This window comes from Pungitius pungitius, chromosome 3 (genome assembly GCF_949316345.1).
Source record: "Pungitius pungitius chromosome 3, fPunPun2.1, whole genome shotgun sequence".
NCBI classification, from domain to species: domain Eukaryota; kingdom Metazoa; phylum Chordata; class Actinopteri; order Perciformes; family Gasterosteidae; genus Pungitius; species Pungitius pungitius.
This window is the reverse complement of record NC_084902.1, coordinates 3,259,393-3,276,566: the sequence shown is the minus strand read 5'-3', so window position 1 is coordinate 3,276,566 and position 17,174 is coordinate 3,259,393. Positions and strand designations below refer to the sequence as shown.

The 17,174-nt window shown below is 44.0% G+C and overlaps 1 protein-coding gene across 2 annotated transcripts; it reads left to right on the top strand.

Annotated features, from left to right (window-relative positions):
- The first annotated feature begins 1,011 nt into the window (after window positions 1-1,011).
- On the top strand, window positions 1,012-17,091 carry LOC119209266 (von Willebrand factor A domain-containing protein 5A-like). Of its 2 annotated transcripts, XM_062561058.1 has the most exons (23): window positions 1,012-1,244; window positions 2,179-2,226; window positions 2,833-3,035; window positions 3,110-3,332; window positions 3,440-3,609; window positions 3,701-3,815; window positions 3,899-4,047; window positions 4,132-4,220; window positions 4,358-4,502; window positions 4,783-4,862; window positions 4,950-5,064; window positions 5,146-5,304; window positions 5,406-5,509; window positions 6,293-6,513; window positions 6,667-6,708; window positions 6,914-6,958; window positions 9,115-9,159; window positions 9,438-9,482; window positions 14,937-14,972; window positions 15,377-15,412; window positions 15,568-15,716; window positions 15,837-15,960; window positions 16,063-17,091. In XM_062561058.1, the coding sequence occupies exons 2-23, from the start codon at window positions 2,181-2,183 to the stop codon at window positions 16,140-16,142; spliced, it is 2,421 nt and encodes an 806-aa protein (XP_062417042.1). In that variant the 5' UTR covers window positions 1,012-1,244; window positions 2,179-2,180; the 3' UTR covers window positions 16,143-17,091. The 2 variants fall into 2 exon arrangements, with proteins under 2 accessions (XP_062417042.1, XP_062417043.1); XM_062561059.1 differs by lacking the exon at window positions 9,438-9,482.
- Window positions 17,092-17,174: the final 83 nt, after the last annotated feature.

The following is a 17,174-nucleotide window of genomic DNA, read 5'->3' as shown; positions in this document are numbered from 1 at the left end:
GCAGGTAAATCGGGGTCGAGGAACAGACAAGGTCGGGATCGAAGAAAACAGGATAACTTGGGGGGAACGCTGGAAAACTTGGCTAAAGACACAAGACAATCTGGCAGTGAGCAACAGAATGTGACTGGCTTTAATAGTGAGTGACTGACGAGGGAAGGCACCACAGGTGAGGGTGAGGAGAACCAGGTGCAGGAAATCAGGTGACGAGGTGGGAGGATCTGAAATGACAGGAGAGTTAGTGAACATTCAGTGGAGATGAATAGACTATGATGTGAACACTCAGTGAAGATGAAAAATGAACTATGATGTGTGCGTATGTGTGACAAAATTCGATCAATTTTTTAAAACTCTTTTAAATGGAATTGGACATAAAACCTTAAACAGTTAAATATAACAAGACAAGACAGAAAATCAAAATATATAGTCGACATTATTTCTTCATGTAACCTTGACGTTTTTAAATTTGATTATTCCTGTTCTTTGTTCTAGATTCATACTCTTTTCTTTATCAATATATTCAAGTATTCACGAAACATCTATCCAATAAAACAGTTTACATCTTAATGATCTATATCATCTCTTGTAGTTGTATAAATCTATACGTGTATTATTTCGTTATTAAATCCACGTGACGTGTCTTATTACGTTTACTGGACTCTTCTCTTGAAGTCGCTTCATACAAACTTACCGTAATGCCCATTGATGTATATAGAGGCGAGATGTCTGGAACGTCCGAACCTGGCGGCCATCTTGCCACAGTCTGCTCCCACATTATAAGTGTGCAGTGTCTTAACTACATCTCTGACGCTCGTAACAAACCAAACAATTAAAAATCTGTTTAAAATTGAACAAGTTATGTTTGTTTCAAAGGTGCACGTACAACACAATGTTTTGGGTGAGCGAGCTGACTGTGGCAAGATGGCCGCCGCGTGCGGACGTTCGACTCCGTTGGCCGACAACGCGGACGAGACCTCTAGCCTTCTTTTATGTATATATCTATGGTAATGCAAAACACACGCGCGCACGGCGAAAAACTTCCGCGTGGGCTGTGTTGTTTTGCAGGTTTCAGCTGGCTCTCCTGCAGTCGGCACTCCCTTAATGTCACGCATCCAGCAGGCGTGACATTAACTTCTTTTGCTTTGTCACTTCACGTCGTTCTACTTTAGAAACTTCTTTCAGTTGTCAACGGATATTTACAGGAGGAAACCTCAGTAACTCTGTCGCGTGGACATCCATCCTCAGAGGTAAGAGTGTTTCTACTGTGTGTTTATTTAGATATATATACGGCGGACTTGGGGACTCGGGAGAATAAACTCGGGGGTCCTTCACTCACAGTTACGGGAGAACCTGAGGGCGGTCATTACGGCAATCCGAACAGCAGCTGACTCGATGACGTCACCGCAGCGGCTGGTCTTGCTGATTGTCAAGCTTATTTCGTTTTCATTAAAATAAAAAAAGTTTTCTGGTGCTACAATATATATATATGTATGTATATTCTGTAATTTGTGGTGTCGCTGAACTACTGGATTACACTGACAGGTGTATAACTAATTTGACAACTCAAACTGTCTGGCTCAATCACTTTTCTTTTGTTTTTCTTTTGCCTTTGTTCGTTGATTTGCCAGTTCAGAGAATTAGGTTGTAAACCTTTAAAGACAAAGAACAGAAATTACTTTTCCAAATTAAACATTCACATTAAACGTTTCCAATGAAGTTTTAACTGGGTTTAAACATTCAAATAAACATCTTATACTGGCCGTAAAGTAACTTTTATGACAGTGATTGCTGCCGATGCACTCTGGGAAGCTCAACAAATACCATTAGGCAAACATCTGTCCAGATCTATTGTATATAAAAAAAAGTGTAAACTGTTTTTACTAATAAAATCAGCCAAACAGTTAAGACACTGAGTGAAAAAGGAAGGGCGGAGCAGAGAGGAACAGCATGGGAGGAAACCTGTATTTTTATTTTTATTAACCGTTTTTGACATTGGTAAATTTTTCAATACATTTGATTAAACTTAAGGTTTAATCTTTTGGTAGGATTTATACAGTACCAGTCAAAAGTTTAGACACATTGTTTTTATAAACACTTGTTCGCTGCAGAATCTACATTAGCTGTTATTTCCATCCAACCCAGCAGCATGAAGTCCTCAAACGTCCTCTTTGATTGTTGCAGGCATGATGGCGAGCTGCTGTGGTCTGCTAACCTCTCAGAAGGAACCAGGTATGGATTTTTTGGAAAAACAACCTTCATCATTCTTTGTACTTCAAATATAAAAGGCGTTTTTATTGTCCAACTTCATCCTGGTTTGCACACTGTTGGAAGGAGGCAGGATGCCCTTCTTGGTTTTACAGGTCCTCTGGTGTAGCAGAAAGCATCATCCCGCTGTCTCTTCTTTTTTCTTTTTTCCGCCCCCGACTCTTGATGCCTTTTCGAAGCCATTTCAAAGCTGTCCGCCACATTTGAGATTTGAGGCATAATGAACAAACCACTGGGGGGAGGGAGGGGCCGCACAGGAGGTTCCCCTTTTTCTCGACTAATTTGGTCTAGGCCTATTACTTTTGTATTGCTTTTGCATATTAACATGGTTTAAACCTATTTTATTTGTTATTTATACTAGTAACCTACTGTGATGATTTTTCACGTCCCAGATTTTTTGATGCCCCCCCAGGCACTTGGTGCCCTACGCGCAGTGCGTGATGTGCGTGTGCGAAGCGCCGGCGCTGCCTCTGGTGTAGCAGAAAAATAAAACAGTTCATTAAAGAATAAACCTCAACAACGTAGGAAAGCATGTTGTGTTCACTGTGTTTCCATCTGCTGCTCGGTCAGTTCCTCTGAAGAGCGTGGAGGTGGAGCTGGAGGTCAGGGACCACGTGGCTACAGTGGTCTCCACTCTGAACTACCAGAACCAGGAGGACAAACCACTGGAGGCCGTCTTTGTCTTCCCTCTGCCTGGAGATGCTGCCGTCTGTCATTTCAGCGCTAAGGTCGGACAGACGGAGATTGTGGCGGAGGTGAAGGAGAAACAGGAGGTGAGCTGCACAGCAAAGACCTTCTCTCAAAGGAGCTGTGACACAGTGTTTCACTCGTGCGTTGTGTGTTTCAGGCCCGTGAGGAGTATGACGACGCTCTGAGCTCCGGTCAGCAGGCCTTCCTGTTGGAGGAGAGCGAGCAGAGTCCAGATATATTCTCCCTGAGTGTGGGCAGTCTGCCTCCAGGAGAGAGTGCCTCCATCAGGCTGGAGTACGTCACTGAGCTGGCTGTGCAGGCCGATGAAGGGCTGAGGTTTCTCCTGCCCGCTGTGCTCAACCCTCGCTACCAACCTCAGGGTAGGAAAAGCAGCCAGCAGCTTCTTCAGGAGCCCTCAAGCTTCAACTTGGAGCACGACTTCATGTTGTCTTGTGCTTCATATCTGACCGGTTTACCTCATTGACAGGGAGCGTTCGCAGTGTCAACGTCCAGGTGACCTCTGTTCCAGCCTCTCTGGTGCCCTACACTCTGTCCTTCTCTGCCCGAGTGTCCTCTCCTCGTCCCGTCTCCAAAGTAGAGTCCAGCTCTCCCCTGGACCCTCTGCAGTACCTCAACACAGAGCAAACCCAGGCCACGGTAGGTAGAGTGCTGCTGATGAATGTTTCTCATCACGGAGAAGAAGAGATGTTTTGGTGATGACTTGAGATGTTTGTCTGGTGCACTGCAGGTCAAGTTGGCTGCAGGACACAAGTTTGACAGAGATGTTGAACTGCTGATTTATTACAAAGACGCCCACCAGCCCTCTGCTGTGGTGGAGGCAGGACGGGCCTCTTCACAGCCTGGTGGGTTTACATTTAAACTGATAATGTATAGAGTTATAATATGTTAGGATGAATAATAAATGATTATGTTCTCTGTGTTCCAGGCTCTCTGATGGGTGATCCAGTAGTGATGCTGAGCCTTTACCCAGAGTTCCCCCAAGCTGTGATGTCCTCAATGGCTTCATGTGGAGAGTTTGTCTTCTTATTGGATCGATCTGGCAGTATGCAAGGAGAACGTATAAAGAATGCCAGGGTACTAATTCTGTGATATTCCTCTCATGAACACATTCATAGTGTCTCTCACACAGTGACCTTCACCTTATTCTCCTCCCTTAAGGACACTCTGCTGCTCCTGTTGAAGAGCGTACCGCTCGGCTGCTATTTCAACATCTACAGTTTCGGGTCCAGCTTTGAACACATCTTCCCGTGAGTCACTTAGTCCAACAAGTGTGATTATAACCATTGACTATTGTTAATTTTCATAGTAAAGACATGATCATGTTAAAGGATTGTGGTTGTAGACCATCTGTATCCTGTAAGGTTTGTGTGTTTTCTGGCTGCAGTAAGAGTGAAGAGTACAACCAGAAGACCATGGAAGAGGCTCTGAAGAAAGTGGAAAAGATGGAGGCTGATCTTGGAGGAACTGAGATCCTTGAGCCACTCAAACACATTTACAGACAGCCCTCCATTCCCAGTCAACCTCGACAAGTAACACACACACACACAGAGACACACACAGACACACTTGTTGAACTGGTTGTAAATAACTGGTTTGTAGATAACAGAACCATCCGGTTCAGTCAGAACCTGCTACTGTTTGTTCTTTTAACACATTAATTCTTGCTGCACCTTGTTCTTTAGAATTTTCTGTTGGAATGCCTTTTTTCACCGAAACAACAATCAAACACGTCTCTGAGAAATACTTGGAATGTGGAACGTTTTTTTTCTTTGTGATGTTGTGTAACTTTGTGTAAACTCTCCTCCGCAGGTATTTGTCTTTACTGACGGAGAGGTGGGGAACACAAAAGAAGTCATTAATCTGGTGAAGCAGAATTCAGCTTCCCACAGGTCAAAGAACAAGAAAAATCAACACAATTGCTAAAATAAGTGCCATGTTTAAGTGCTGTATGTAAAAACCAACCCACTGTGTTGTAGGTGCTTCTCTTTTGGGATTGGGGAAGGGGCCAGTTCTGCTCTCATCAACGGGTTGGCCAAAGAAGGAGGAGGCCACGCTCAGTTCATCACAGGGACCGACAGGATGCAACCCAAAGTAACACACCGCTGCCTTTCCTTCCATGAAAAGTCCAATTACCACCAAGACATGATTACTTAAATTGTTCTTACTCACCAGGTGATGCAGTCAATGCGGTTCGCTCTGCAACCGTCTGTGGTGGACGTCTCAGTCAAGTGGGACCTGCCGAGCGGAGTCTCTGTCACCGCTCTCTCTCCACCGATCGCAGCACTTTTCCAGGGTCAAAGGTCACTGGTTTACGCCCAGTTCACTGGACAGGTAGGAGTGGCACCATCTTATAGTGGAACTACTCTCTCGTTAGATTCCTCCGCTCAGCGATAATGGACGAAATGGTTTGTGACACTGTGACGTTTCCACAGAGTTCGGAGGCGTCAGAGGGCTGTGTGACGGTGGCGTACAGCCTGGCAGGTCATCCCTCTCAGACCCAGCTCCACTTCAGTCTCAAGCCTGCAAAGGACTCTGGGTAAAGCAGCATGGTTATGCATTGGGTCCTGTCCTTACAAATGTTGCGCTTAGGTTATTGCAAAGAATTAGTTAAATTTCATTATTTAGATCAAATAAAATAGTTTCGGCCAATTCTGCTCTCATCAATGGGTTGGCCAAGAAAAGAGGAGGTCCCTCTTTAACTTGAGTGAGGAGTGAGAACCAAGGAACTGTCCATTAAGAGAATATTACACTGACCCATCCAAGTATCATCACCGTATCGTGGTGGAGATGTTTGTGTGTCCCTATGAAGCTGAGGGCTGTGTTGTCTGGAGCCTGGTGGTTCTGGTAGGGTTACCCTTGGCAAAGTGATCTCAGGCAAGGGGTTAGACTAAGAATATTTTAAACGGACAGAAGAGGGCAGGAGCTACCTTGCTCGGAGGAAGCCCGTGGCCCCCATTTGGGGCCAGGCCCAGATGGAGGGATCGACAACGAGCGTCTGGTGGCCGGACTTTCAGCACAGCCGGAAGGAGTGACGCGGCACCCCGGATCTCGAATTTCCATGGGCTCACCACCTGTAGGGGAAACCGACCTGGGAACGCCTTGGGATCCCCCAGTTAGAACTGGTCGATGTGGCCTGGGAAAGTTCGCATTAAAGGTCTGCTCAGCGGTGGCTGACACACACAATGTGGAAAGTGGCCTTCAATGTAATCATTTAGTCAAGAATCCCTTTCTGCTTTTCACTTCTGGACAAACAGGAATCCTACAATAAATAATCAGTATGTGTATTATCATATTCTACATCTGGGTTTTGTCTCTGCAGACTAACGATCCACAGGTTGGCCGCTCGGACCTTGATCCGCTCGCTGGAGATGGAGGAGAAAGAGCGTGGAGGACAGGAAGACGCAGGAGGGAAGAAGAAGGTGGTGGAGCTCAGCGTCCAATCAGGAGTGAGCAGTGCCTTCACCGCCTTCATCGCCGTCAATAAATCCAACAGCGAAGCTATTCAAGGACCTCTGGTGCGCCGAATGGTTCCAGCACCCAGTGAGTGATTTCTATAGATATTACAAAAGTACAGTTTCCCTCTACTTTATCAGGTACTAGCTGACCATGAATGAAAATGTATGTACATAATGTTTGATTAGTTATTGTCTCTTATATTATCACTTACAATTTCTTTCTTTTTTAATCGCAAAGGGATGACGATGATGGGCTGCATGTTTCAGCCCTGTTCATTGAGTAAGTAAAACCTGTCTTAATATTCTATGATGAAGTAAAACTCAACCATTCTGAATCAGGCGCATACTTGTGTATTTCTACACACTTTTGAGATATCTTGAACTCTTTTCATAACAGGTCCCAATCCAGCAGTTTTGTTGTTTTTGGTTTAGTTATTAGCGTGTCTCATGTCTTCACCTCACGCTGTGTTTTTATGATCTCAAAGGGCCGATGTCTTGTGATATGGCGCAGCTTCCTCAGATGTCACCTAGTAAGTATACATCTAAAAGTGTATTCTTATAGACTAAATGGATGTAAACAAAACAAAAGTCTGCTTCGTCCTAAATGTTCGACCGTCCTGACCTATTTCTCTCTTTTTAACCTCAAAGATGAATATAAATATTGATCAATAATGATAATGAGTCAAAGGGATGCTCTGTCATAATAAATAAGAGTGTGTCATCTTTTTTAAGCAATAGTAAGGGAGGTGGGGGCTCAAAGTTATTCTGTAAGGGGAGAAAAAAGCCACCTGCCTCGGCGATGACACACAATATGTCTGCTGGTTGGCTCAATGAAAAGTCTGCTGGGTGTAGAGACTATTTTCCTCTGCCACATCATACTGGTGTCACTATAACAGCGTTTACTGCAGTGTTTCTCAACTGGTGGGTCGCGACTGGGGTTGAAATAAAAAGGTGATTGAATTTCTAGCACTGAATATTTATGCATTGAAATTATGTACCTGAATGTTTTTCAACATTAAAACACCGCAAAAAAATTCAACCTAGAAAAAATCACTGTTAAAATTTTCGGCCACTAAAGAAATGACGGTTACAACATTCAACCGAAAAAATTCAGCCATGAGACACTAACATCCGGGACACTAACCGCAATCGATTCTAGATTCAAGATCAGGAGCGTGCGTCAAGCTAAAGGAGCGAGCACCCAATGCACCTTGGGCTTCGGATTGTAGCCATGTCCAAAAATAACGGGGCTTTAACTCTTCTTTATGCCATCGGTGTGGTTTGTGTCTGTAAGATTCCGTAATGGACAGCTGACATTTGTACATTAACAGACTGTGTTGGACATGAACTAAGCGGAAGTTAAATGAGAGCGTACAGCCGCTCACAATACGCCTCTTCTTCTAGTTTTGAATTAATTTAATGATGCTGAGATCCTTCGACAAACTGTTAGGAGTGATTGGCGGAGTTTTGAAACCAGGAACGCGCTTGAAGAGGCACATGAGCCGCTGTATCGTAGTGGGGGGGCAGCGGCGGAGTGTGGAGACGCATAAACCCGACAGGACATGCAGGAATAACCGCAGTAGCGCCGAGTGCGGAAAGTGGTCGGTGGAAGGATCCTTTTTCTGAGCGGCACAAGCCGATCTCAGTTGGGTATTAAGCGACATTCAAAGTCCACGTAACGTTAAATGAGTCTTCATGGCCATGGTTAAACTTTATTGAGGATCTGGCACAACACAGCGACCTGCAAGTAGCGCAGAGTCTTACATAAAGGGATGTACGTCCTAATGCGAGGCTTTAGAATTTATCTCAAAGGGATCCTGTATTTGCTCATAAAGTCTGAAACGAGAACCCATTTTTCAGTGACGGTGTTACATGCCTACTGGTTTTTGAACCTACTGGTTTTTGAACTACTGGTTTGGCTACGGGTGCGTGTTTGTTTTCCCCCGGCAGGCAGGTGTTGTCTGCCTCCGTCACTTGAGTCGTCACACATTTGCAAACATATTGTTGAAAATGTTCAAAAATGCATCCCATATCCATTGCAGCGATTACGATTGTATAAGTGAGCACTACGTCACTGCCACGTATGAAGAAATACATAAAAGAACATTTATTAAAAGTTCGCCACAACCTGGAATCGAAAAATATCGTTGTGCCACAAAGTGGTTGCATTACACCGTTGGCCAACTGAGCTTATAGGATTTTTGGCTGATTTGTATAGTTGTAATAAAGTTGTATATCGTCAGTGGCAAGCAAACATTTTGGTTCAGGGTGAACATTACATGTTCTTTTATGTATTTCTTCATACGTTGCCACACTGATGGAATAAAGAAGAGTTAAAGCCCCGTTATTATTGGTCATGGCTACAATCCGAAGCTGAAGGTGTATTGGGTGCTCGCTCCTTTAGCTTGACGCACGCTCCTGATCTCAACGCACGCTCCTGATCTGAATTCAATCACCTTTTTATTTCAACCCCTGATGACACAGATTTACTTCCATATTAATGTTCTATGATGAAGTAAAACTCAACCATTCTGAACCAGGCGCGTACTTGTGTATTTCTACACACTTTTGAGATATTTTGAACTCTTTTCATAACAGGTCCCAATCCATCAGTTTTGTTGTTTTTGGTTTAGTTATTAGCGTGTCTCATGTCTTCACCTCACGCTGTGTTTTTATGATCTCAAAGGGCCGATGTCTAGTGATATGGCGCAGCCTCCTCCGATGTCTCCTAGTAAGTATACATCTTAAAGTGTATTCTTATAGACTAAATGGATGTAAACAAAACAAAAGTCTGCTTCGTCCTAAATGTTCGACCATCCTGACCTATTTCTCTCTTTTTAACCTCAAAGACGAATATAAATATTGATCAATAATGATAATGAGTCAAAGGGATACTCTGTAATAATAAATAAGAGTGTGTCATCTTTTTTAAGCAATAGTAAGGGAGGTGGGGGCTCAAGTTATTCTGTAAGGGGAGAAAAAACAATTTCTCTTTTTTTTATCTCAAAGGGAAGATGAAGATTGGCTGGAGGCCTAAGTCCTTTTCATTGTGGAGTAAGTAAAATATTCTTAATGTATGCAAGTAAATCTGTGTCATTGGGGGTTGAAATAAAAAGGTGATTGAATTTCTAGCACTGAATATTTATGCATTGAAATTATGTACCTGAATGTTTTTCAACATTAAAACACCGCAAAAAAATTCAACCTAGAAAAATCACTGTTAAAATTTTCAGCCACTAAAGAAATGACTGTTACAACATTCAACCCAAAAAATTCAGCCATGAGACACTAACATCCGGGACACTAACCGCAATCGATTCTAGATTCAAGATCAGGAGCGTGCGTCAAGCTAAAGGAGCGAGCACCCAATGCACCTTGGGCTTCGGATTGTAGCCATGTCCAAAAATAACGGGGCTTTAACTCTTCTTTATGCCATCGGTGTGGTTTGTGTCTGTAAGATTCCGTAATGGACAGCTGACATTTGTACATTAACAGACTGTGTTGGACATGAACTAAGCGGAAGTTAAATGAGAGCGTACAGCCGCTCACAATACGCCTCTTCTTCTAGTTTTGAATTAATTTAATGATGCTGAGATCCTTCGACAAACTGTTAGGAGTGATTGGCGGAGTTTTGAAACCAGGAACGCGCTTGAAGAGGCACATGAGCCGCTGTATCGTAGTGGGGGGGCAGCGGCGGAGTGTGGAGACGCATAAACCCGACAGGACATGCAGGAATAACCGCAGTAGCGCCGAGTGCGGAAAGTGGTCGGTGGAAGGATCCTTTTTCTGAGCGGCACAAGCCGATCTCAGTTGGGTATTAAGCGACATTCAAAGTCCACGTAACGTTAAATGAGTCTTCATGGCCATGGTTAAACTTTATTGAGGATCTGGCACAACACAGCGACCTGCAAGTAGCGCAGAGTCTTACATAAAGGGATGTACGTCCTAATGCGAGGCTTTAGAATTTATCTCAAAGGGATCCTGTATTTGCTCATAAAGTCTGAAACGAGAACCCATTTTTCAGTGACGGTGTTACATGCCTACTGGTTTTTGAACCTACTGGTTTTTGAACTACTGGTTTGGCTACGGGTGCGTGTTTGTTTTCCCCCGGCAGGCAGGTGTTGTCTGCCTCCGTCACTTGAGTCGTCACACATTTGCAAACATATTGTTGAAAATGTTCAAAAATGCATCCCATATCCATTGCAGCGATTACGATTGTATAAGTGAGCACTACGTCACTGCCACGTATGAAGAAATACATAAAAGAACATTTATTAAAAGTTCGCCACAACCTGGAATCGAAAAATATCGTTGTGCCACAAAGTGGTTGCATTACACCGTTGGCCAACTGAGCTTATAGGATTTTTGGCTGATTTGTATAGTTGTAATAAAGTTGTATATCGTCAGTGGCAAGCAAACATTTTGGTTCAGGGTGAACATTACATGTTCTTTTATGTATTTCTTCATACGTTGCCACACTGATGGAATAAAGAAGAGTTAAAGCCCCGTTATTATTGGTCATGGCTACAATCCGAAGCCCAAGGTGTATTGGGTGCTCGCTCCTTTAGCTTGACGCACGCTCCTGATCTCAACGCACGCTCCTGATCTGAATTCAATCACCTTTTTTTTTAAACCCCTGATGACACAGATTTACTTCCATATTAATGTTCTATGATGAAGTTAAACTCAACCATTTTGAATCAGGTGCATACTTGTGAATTTATACACACTTTTGAGATTTCTTAAACTATTTTCATAACAGGTCCCAATCCAGCAGTTTTGTTGTTTTTGGTTTAGTTATTAGCGTGTCTCATGTCTTCACCTCACGCTGTGTTTTTATGATCTCAAAGGGCCGATGTCTAACAAAACAAAAGTCTGCTTCGTCCTAAATGTTCGACCTTCCTGACCTATTTCTCTCTTTTTAAACTCAAAGACTAATATAAATATTGATCAATAATGATAATGAGTCAAAGGGATACTCTGTAATAATAAATAAGAGTGTGTCATCTTTTTTAAGCAATAGTAAGGGAGGTGGGGGCTCAAAGTTATTCTGTAAGGGGAGAAAAAAGCCACCTGCCTCGGCGATGACACACAATATGTCTGCTGGTTGGCTCAATGAAAAGTCTGCTGGGTGTAGAGACTATTTTCCTTTGCCACATCATACTGGTGTCACTATAACAGCAATTGGGTGATAAGTATAAACGTTCACTTCCAGGGAATTTTGTTATCAAACCAAAAATGGCATTTTTTACATTTTTTACGTGGCCATGGACTGTAATTCCGAGAAAAGATAAACATAAGCATTTTTGACATCGCTTGCTGCGGCTCTGTTATTACGCCTGGTCCGACGTCAGGAACGGAGGGGACAGGGTGCCACAAAGGAAGAGAGATGCCAGAGGCAGACAGGAAGATCTGTGGGAAAACATAGCAGGAATTCCAGTACTGAACCGACCGGGCAGTTAGCTGGGTCCGCAGTTGTTCCTACAGCAGGTGGCACCATCTACCGGCATACGCCCTCCTAGTGGCGGGGCTCTGGAGTAGGAGGTGGTCTCTACGACCTCAGTCGAGAGACCGGACCTCGAAGACGCCAGGGATATAAGCCGCTCTTAACGAGCGGAGCTTCCCGACGAACCACAGGAGGATCTGGCGGGCTAGCTTGTCCAGCGGCCGTGAGCACAGGCCCCCCTGATGGTTGATGTAGGAAACCACTGATGTGTTGTCTGTCCGGACAAGCACATGCTGGTCCGTCAGGGCTGGACGGAAGTGTTTCAGAGCCTGAAACACCGCCAGCATCTCCAGCTGGTTTATGTGCCAGGACTGGATGCTGCCACAGCCCCGAGGCTGAGTGACCACTCATGATCGCACCCCAGCCTGTGAGGTAAGTGTCTGTCGTGAGGGTGACCCGACGACAGATCGCCCCTAAAACGGGCCCTTGGGATAGAAACCCAGGGTGCTTCAATATGACCAGGGCCCTCAGGCAGCGCCGAGTGTCTTTGATCAGACGGTGCTGGTTTCCCCTCGGGGAGAACCCCTTGGTCTTGAGCCACCACTGCAACGGCCTCAAGTGTAACAGGCTGCAAGGGATCACATTGGATGCCGCTGCCAGGAGACCTAGCCGTGTCTGAAACGGCTTCACAGTGAGTGGCTGGCCTAGCCTAGCCTCCTGAACTGCAGAGAGGATCGAAACTACTCGAGCGGGAGACAGGTGTGCCCACATCGTGGTCGAATCCCAAATAACGCCCAGGAAGGTGGTCCTACGTGCGGGGGACAGCACGCTCTTCCTGGTGTTGAGTCTCAGCCCCAGACGGTTGATGTGAGCGAGCACAACATCTTGGTGTTGGGCCACCAGGCGCTCGGAGGGCGCTAAAATCAACCAGTCGTCCAAGTAGTTCAAAATACGGATGCCCTGGAGTGCAATGGCGCCAGAGCTGCATCCACGCATTTGGTGAACGTACTGGGCGAGAGGGCTAGGCCGAAAGGAAGGACCTTGTATTGGTAAGCTTTATCCCCAAAAGCGAACCTCAGGAACTTCCTGTGTCGAGGGAGGATAGGAATATGAAAGTAAGCGTCCTGGAGATCCACCGTGACAAACCAGTCCTCGGACCTGAATTATGCCGCGATCTGTTTGAGAGTGAGCATCTTGAAGCTCAACTTCGCAACAGCGTGGTTCAAACGGCGGAGATCCAGAATTGGACGCAAACCCCCATCCTTCTTTGGAACGATGAAGTACCGGCTGTAATAGCCTGACTCTCTGTCTGGGGGGAGAACTCGTTCTACGGCTCCCTTCCGCAGCAGGGATCCCGCGGTGAAGGGCTGGGAAAAGGCCTCGGCCGTCCCGGAATCCTGCGCGAGATCCATTTGTGATCCCCAGGAAGGCATCCGGGGCTCTGCCTCGGCACGAGCTGGGCCGGAGCCGCGGGGAGCACGCCTCATCGAGCCGCCCTCGTTGAAGAGAGCTCGACGGGAGACGCGAGTTTGCCCCGGCAGGTGCTCACAATCTGCACAGCTAGCCCCCTCGAGGGCTAGCTGGGCGTGCTCCACGCCTAAGCAGACAACACACAGGTCGTGTGAGTCGCTGCCCGTAATAAACCGGGTGCAAGATGAAGGCACTAGATGAAGGCACAGAATTGAATAGTCCTGCCCTTCGGGTCCCTTATAGCGCCCTAGTCCGGCGTCCCCGCCTATGACGTTCCAGCTCGCCATTGGTTAGATTTCACACGTGCTTCATGACGCGGTCACGCAGGGGCGTTCCCACAGTGTCTTTACGCAGCTCGAGTTCCCTGAGAGGGAACTAAAGCTCAGGGTGAGTCGCTATGGTAACTGAGCCTGTGAACCTAACCTGGTCGAGTCAGGTTTTCTTCTTTCACAGGCTCCTCCCTCTGACAGCAGCCAGCCAATGACACAGCGCTCTTTTGTTTTCTCATTCATTCATACTCTGAATCAGGATGATTTTAGCGCAGTTTCCACATATGAACAAAGTAAGATCCTGTTACGTTAAAGAATAAAGTGTTTCCTCGAACATGGCATGGCCTTTTCTGGACAATCCTAATGATGAAGAAGCGGTTGTACTTCACAGGGTGTTAAACGTTGGGAGAGAATATTGAAGCCTCAATTAGATATATTGTCATTTCCAGATAACTACTTGTTTGAACAGTAACGTTTTTCTTCGGCAGTTTCCTTTACAACAGTAGTAAGGCCACTGTATGCAGAGCCATGAGAAAAGTGTCAAACGTCTTTTAAACGGGTTTGTTCCCTGGACACAAACCAGTGAGAGCCATTAAAGAGGAGTTCCACAGGATGCACCTGAAAAATTACATTATATGTTCAATACCCTCGTACCACAGGGGTACTGTTTAGGGTCGTTGCCATGGTAAACCGTTGTATAATGGCTCCATTCATGCTCCCTTCAGTCGACGTGCTCAACCCTGAGTCAACCTACTCAGAGTTGATTGAACCAACTCTAAACAGCTTTTCTGAAACCCAAAACTCAGAGTTCCCCATCTCAGGGTAAATCAACTCAAACAAACTTTAGGGTTTGATTCAGAGTTTTTTGAACTTCCTACTTGAAACACGATAAAAACGATGTGTATGCATTTAGCCAATATTTTGTTACAAAGTCCATCCCCCAGCTGCACCAGTGTCACTGTTGGTGATTTACGTTTTCTTTTCTTTGTCCTCTGCCCTGGTTTCTCCTGAAGTGGTTAACACATTGAGAAGGTCCAAATCTTACAATTTCAGTTCCTGCTTTTTTTTTCATCCCATTAAAACCTGTCTTAATGTTCTATGTAAACTCAACAAATAGGAATCGGAGTGTAAAGCATACCTGTGTATTTCTACACACATTTCTACACTTTTGATATATTTTAATTCATTTGAACTTGAATTAACTTGTTGTTAGTCATTGTAATAATGTTCCAATCCAGTAGTTTTGTTGATATTCTTGGTTTAGTTATTTGCACTTTATAGGCTCATGTCTCAACCTCACGCTGTGTTTTTATTATCTCAAAGGGGCGAAATCATGTGGTATGCCGCACCTGTCTCCTAGTAAGTGTGAATATAAAAAGATCTAAGTGTATTTCTATAAATAGACTAAAACTAATCTAAACAAAAGACATTTTTACATTTTCACATTATGTCCAAATCTCACAATTTGAGTTCCTTCCTTGTTATTACTGTTGTTGTCTCTTTTTTTTCTTCAGAAAAGCTTTCAGTCTTAATGTTCTATGTAAACTCAACAAATAGGAATCGGAGTGTAAAGCATACCTGTGTATTTCTACACATATTTCTACACTTCTGATATATTTTAATTCATTTGAACTTGAATTAACTTGTTGTTAGTCATTGTAATAATGTTCCAATCCAGTAGTTTTGTTGATATTCTTGGTTTAGTTATTTGCACTTTATAGGCTCATGTCTCAACCTCACGCTGTGTTTTTATTATCTCAAAGGTGCGAAATCATGTGGTATGCCGCACCTGTCTCCTAGTAAGTGTGAATATAAAAAGATCTAAGTGTATTTCTATAAATAGACTAAAACTAATCTAAACGAAAGACATTTTTACATTTTCACATTATGTCCAAATCTCACAATTTGAGTTCCTTCCTTGTTATTACTGTTGTTGTCTCTTTTTTTTCTTCAGAAAGCTCTCAGCCCAAACAGCCCCCCAGAGACCCTTTGCTGCAGCTGGTCTCCCTGCAGGAGGCGTCTGGCTGCTGGGTGCTGGATCCACATCTGGCTGCTGCACTGGGAAAGACCAGCGAGGAGGTGGAGAAGCCCAAGCCTGCATCGGTGGGTTAATGATGGGACTGTTCAATGTTGCCCTTGGTGCTGAATCCTCTCTGTTCTCTTTAACTTTGTTTTCCCCGTTGGGTTCTGATCCATTTTGCATTGTTTGATTTGTTGAATTAGGTGAAGCAGGACGTGTGGGCCACCATTCTGGCTCTGATCTGGCTTCATGGTTTCAAGATGGATGCTCAGGAGGAGTGGGAGCTTCTGGCTATGAAGGCTGTGTCCTGGCTCCGAGCTCAGAAAGGTAAAAAGCACAATATGAAGTGTTGATCTGATGTTTTTAACAGTGACTGCTGTTTACTCACAGTCTGCTGATGACGTGCTCTGTGTGTTTTCTGTTCTGCAGCTTCAGTGGTGACGGAGTGTGTGGAAGCAGGAAATGCTCTGTTGGGTTGCAACGTGCAGAAAGACGCCGTGGGGCTCTGAGGTGTTCATTGAAAGAGCTTCTCCTGCAGGATTGGACCCCTCTGGTACACCGAAGCAGATTCACTCCATCATGCAACCATCGACTTAAAATCAAATCAACCAATTTTATGTCAACTTGGGTCTAGAACAACCATGAGCTTTTGTGGTTTTTACTTCAGTCTTCATTTCTCTTTGATTCGTTTTGCACAACAAACTTTGACATCAGGTTTACATGAACTTTAGCCAACTCTGAATCACATTTCAAATGTTTAGCCGCCTGGAGATGTTTTAGCCACATTGAGCAAGGCTTAAAAACGTCATGCTTCAATCGTGAATTATTTTTTTACTAACCTTTGTAATGATTAGAATGATACATATCCCCAATAACTACTGGGTCTGATGGTGGTTCATGCTCTTGTCCACCACTAATCTGTTATTTCATACAAAATGTAACAAATTGCAGGTGTGTGGCTGTAAGTAGTTGATACTTTATCCAACGCCTAAAGAGCAAAGAAGGTTATTTAAAAGAGTGCCGAGAATGACTGAATTTCCTGATTCAACCATTGTTCTCGAGATCCATTTTTACTTTAACCAATTCAACAGCAAGTTGCAGGCGAGAAGTTGAAAGAGAAAATCAAATTATTTTCCTCACAAAGTAACTACAATGCTATTAAATTCGATCACTTTTTAAAAACTTTTTTAATGGAATTGGACGTAAAACTTTTAACAGTTAAATATAACAAGAAAAGGCAGAAAAACAAAATATATAGTGACGTTATTTCTTCATGTAACCTTGACGTTTTTTAATTTGATTATTCTCTTTGTTCTGGACTCATACTCTATTCTTTGTCAATATATTCAAGTATTCACGAAACATCTATCCAATAAAACAGTTCACATCTTAATGATCTATATCATATTTTGTAGTTGTATAAATCTGTACGTGTATTATTTCGTTATTAAATCCACGTGACGTGTCTTATTACGTTTACTGGACTCTTCTCTTGAAGTCGCTTCATACAAACTCTTACCGTAATGCCCATTGATGTATAT

Excerpts from the sequence above, each read along its gene's own strand:
- LOC119209266 (XM_062561058.1), top strand. The coding sequence starts at position 2,181 with ATGATGGCGAGCTGCTGTGGTCTGCTAACCTCTCAGAAGGAACCAG. Across the intron at positions 4,503-4,782 it reads TTCCCAGTCAACCTCGACAA|GTATTTGTCTTTACTGACGG; the intron begins GTAACACACACA and ends TCTCCTCCGCAG. Across the intron at positions 15,413-15,567 it reads TATGCCGCACCTGTCTCCTA|AAAGCTCTCAGCCCAAACAG; the intron begins GTAAGTGTGAAT and ends TTTTTTCTTCAG.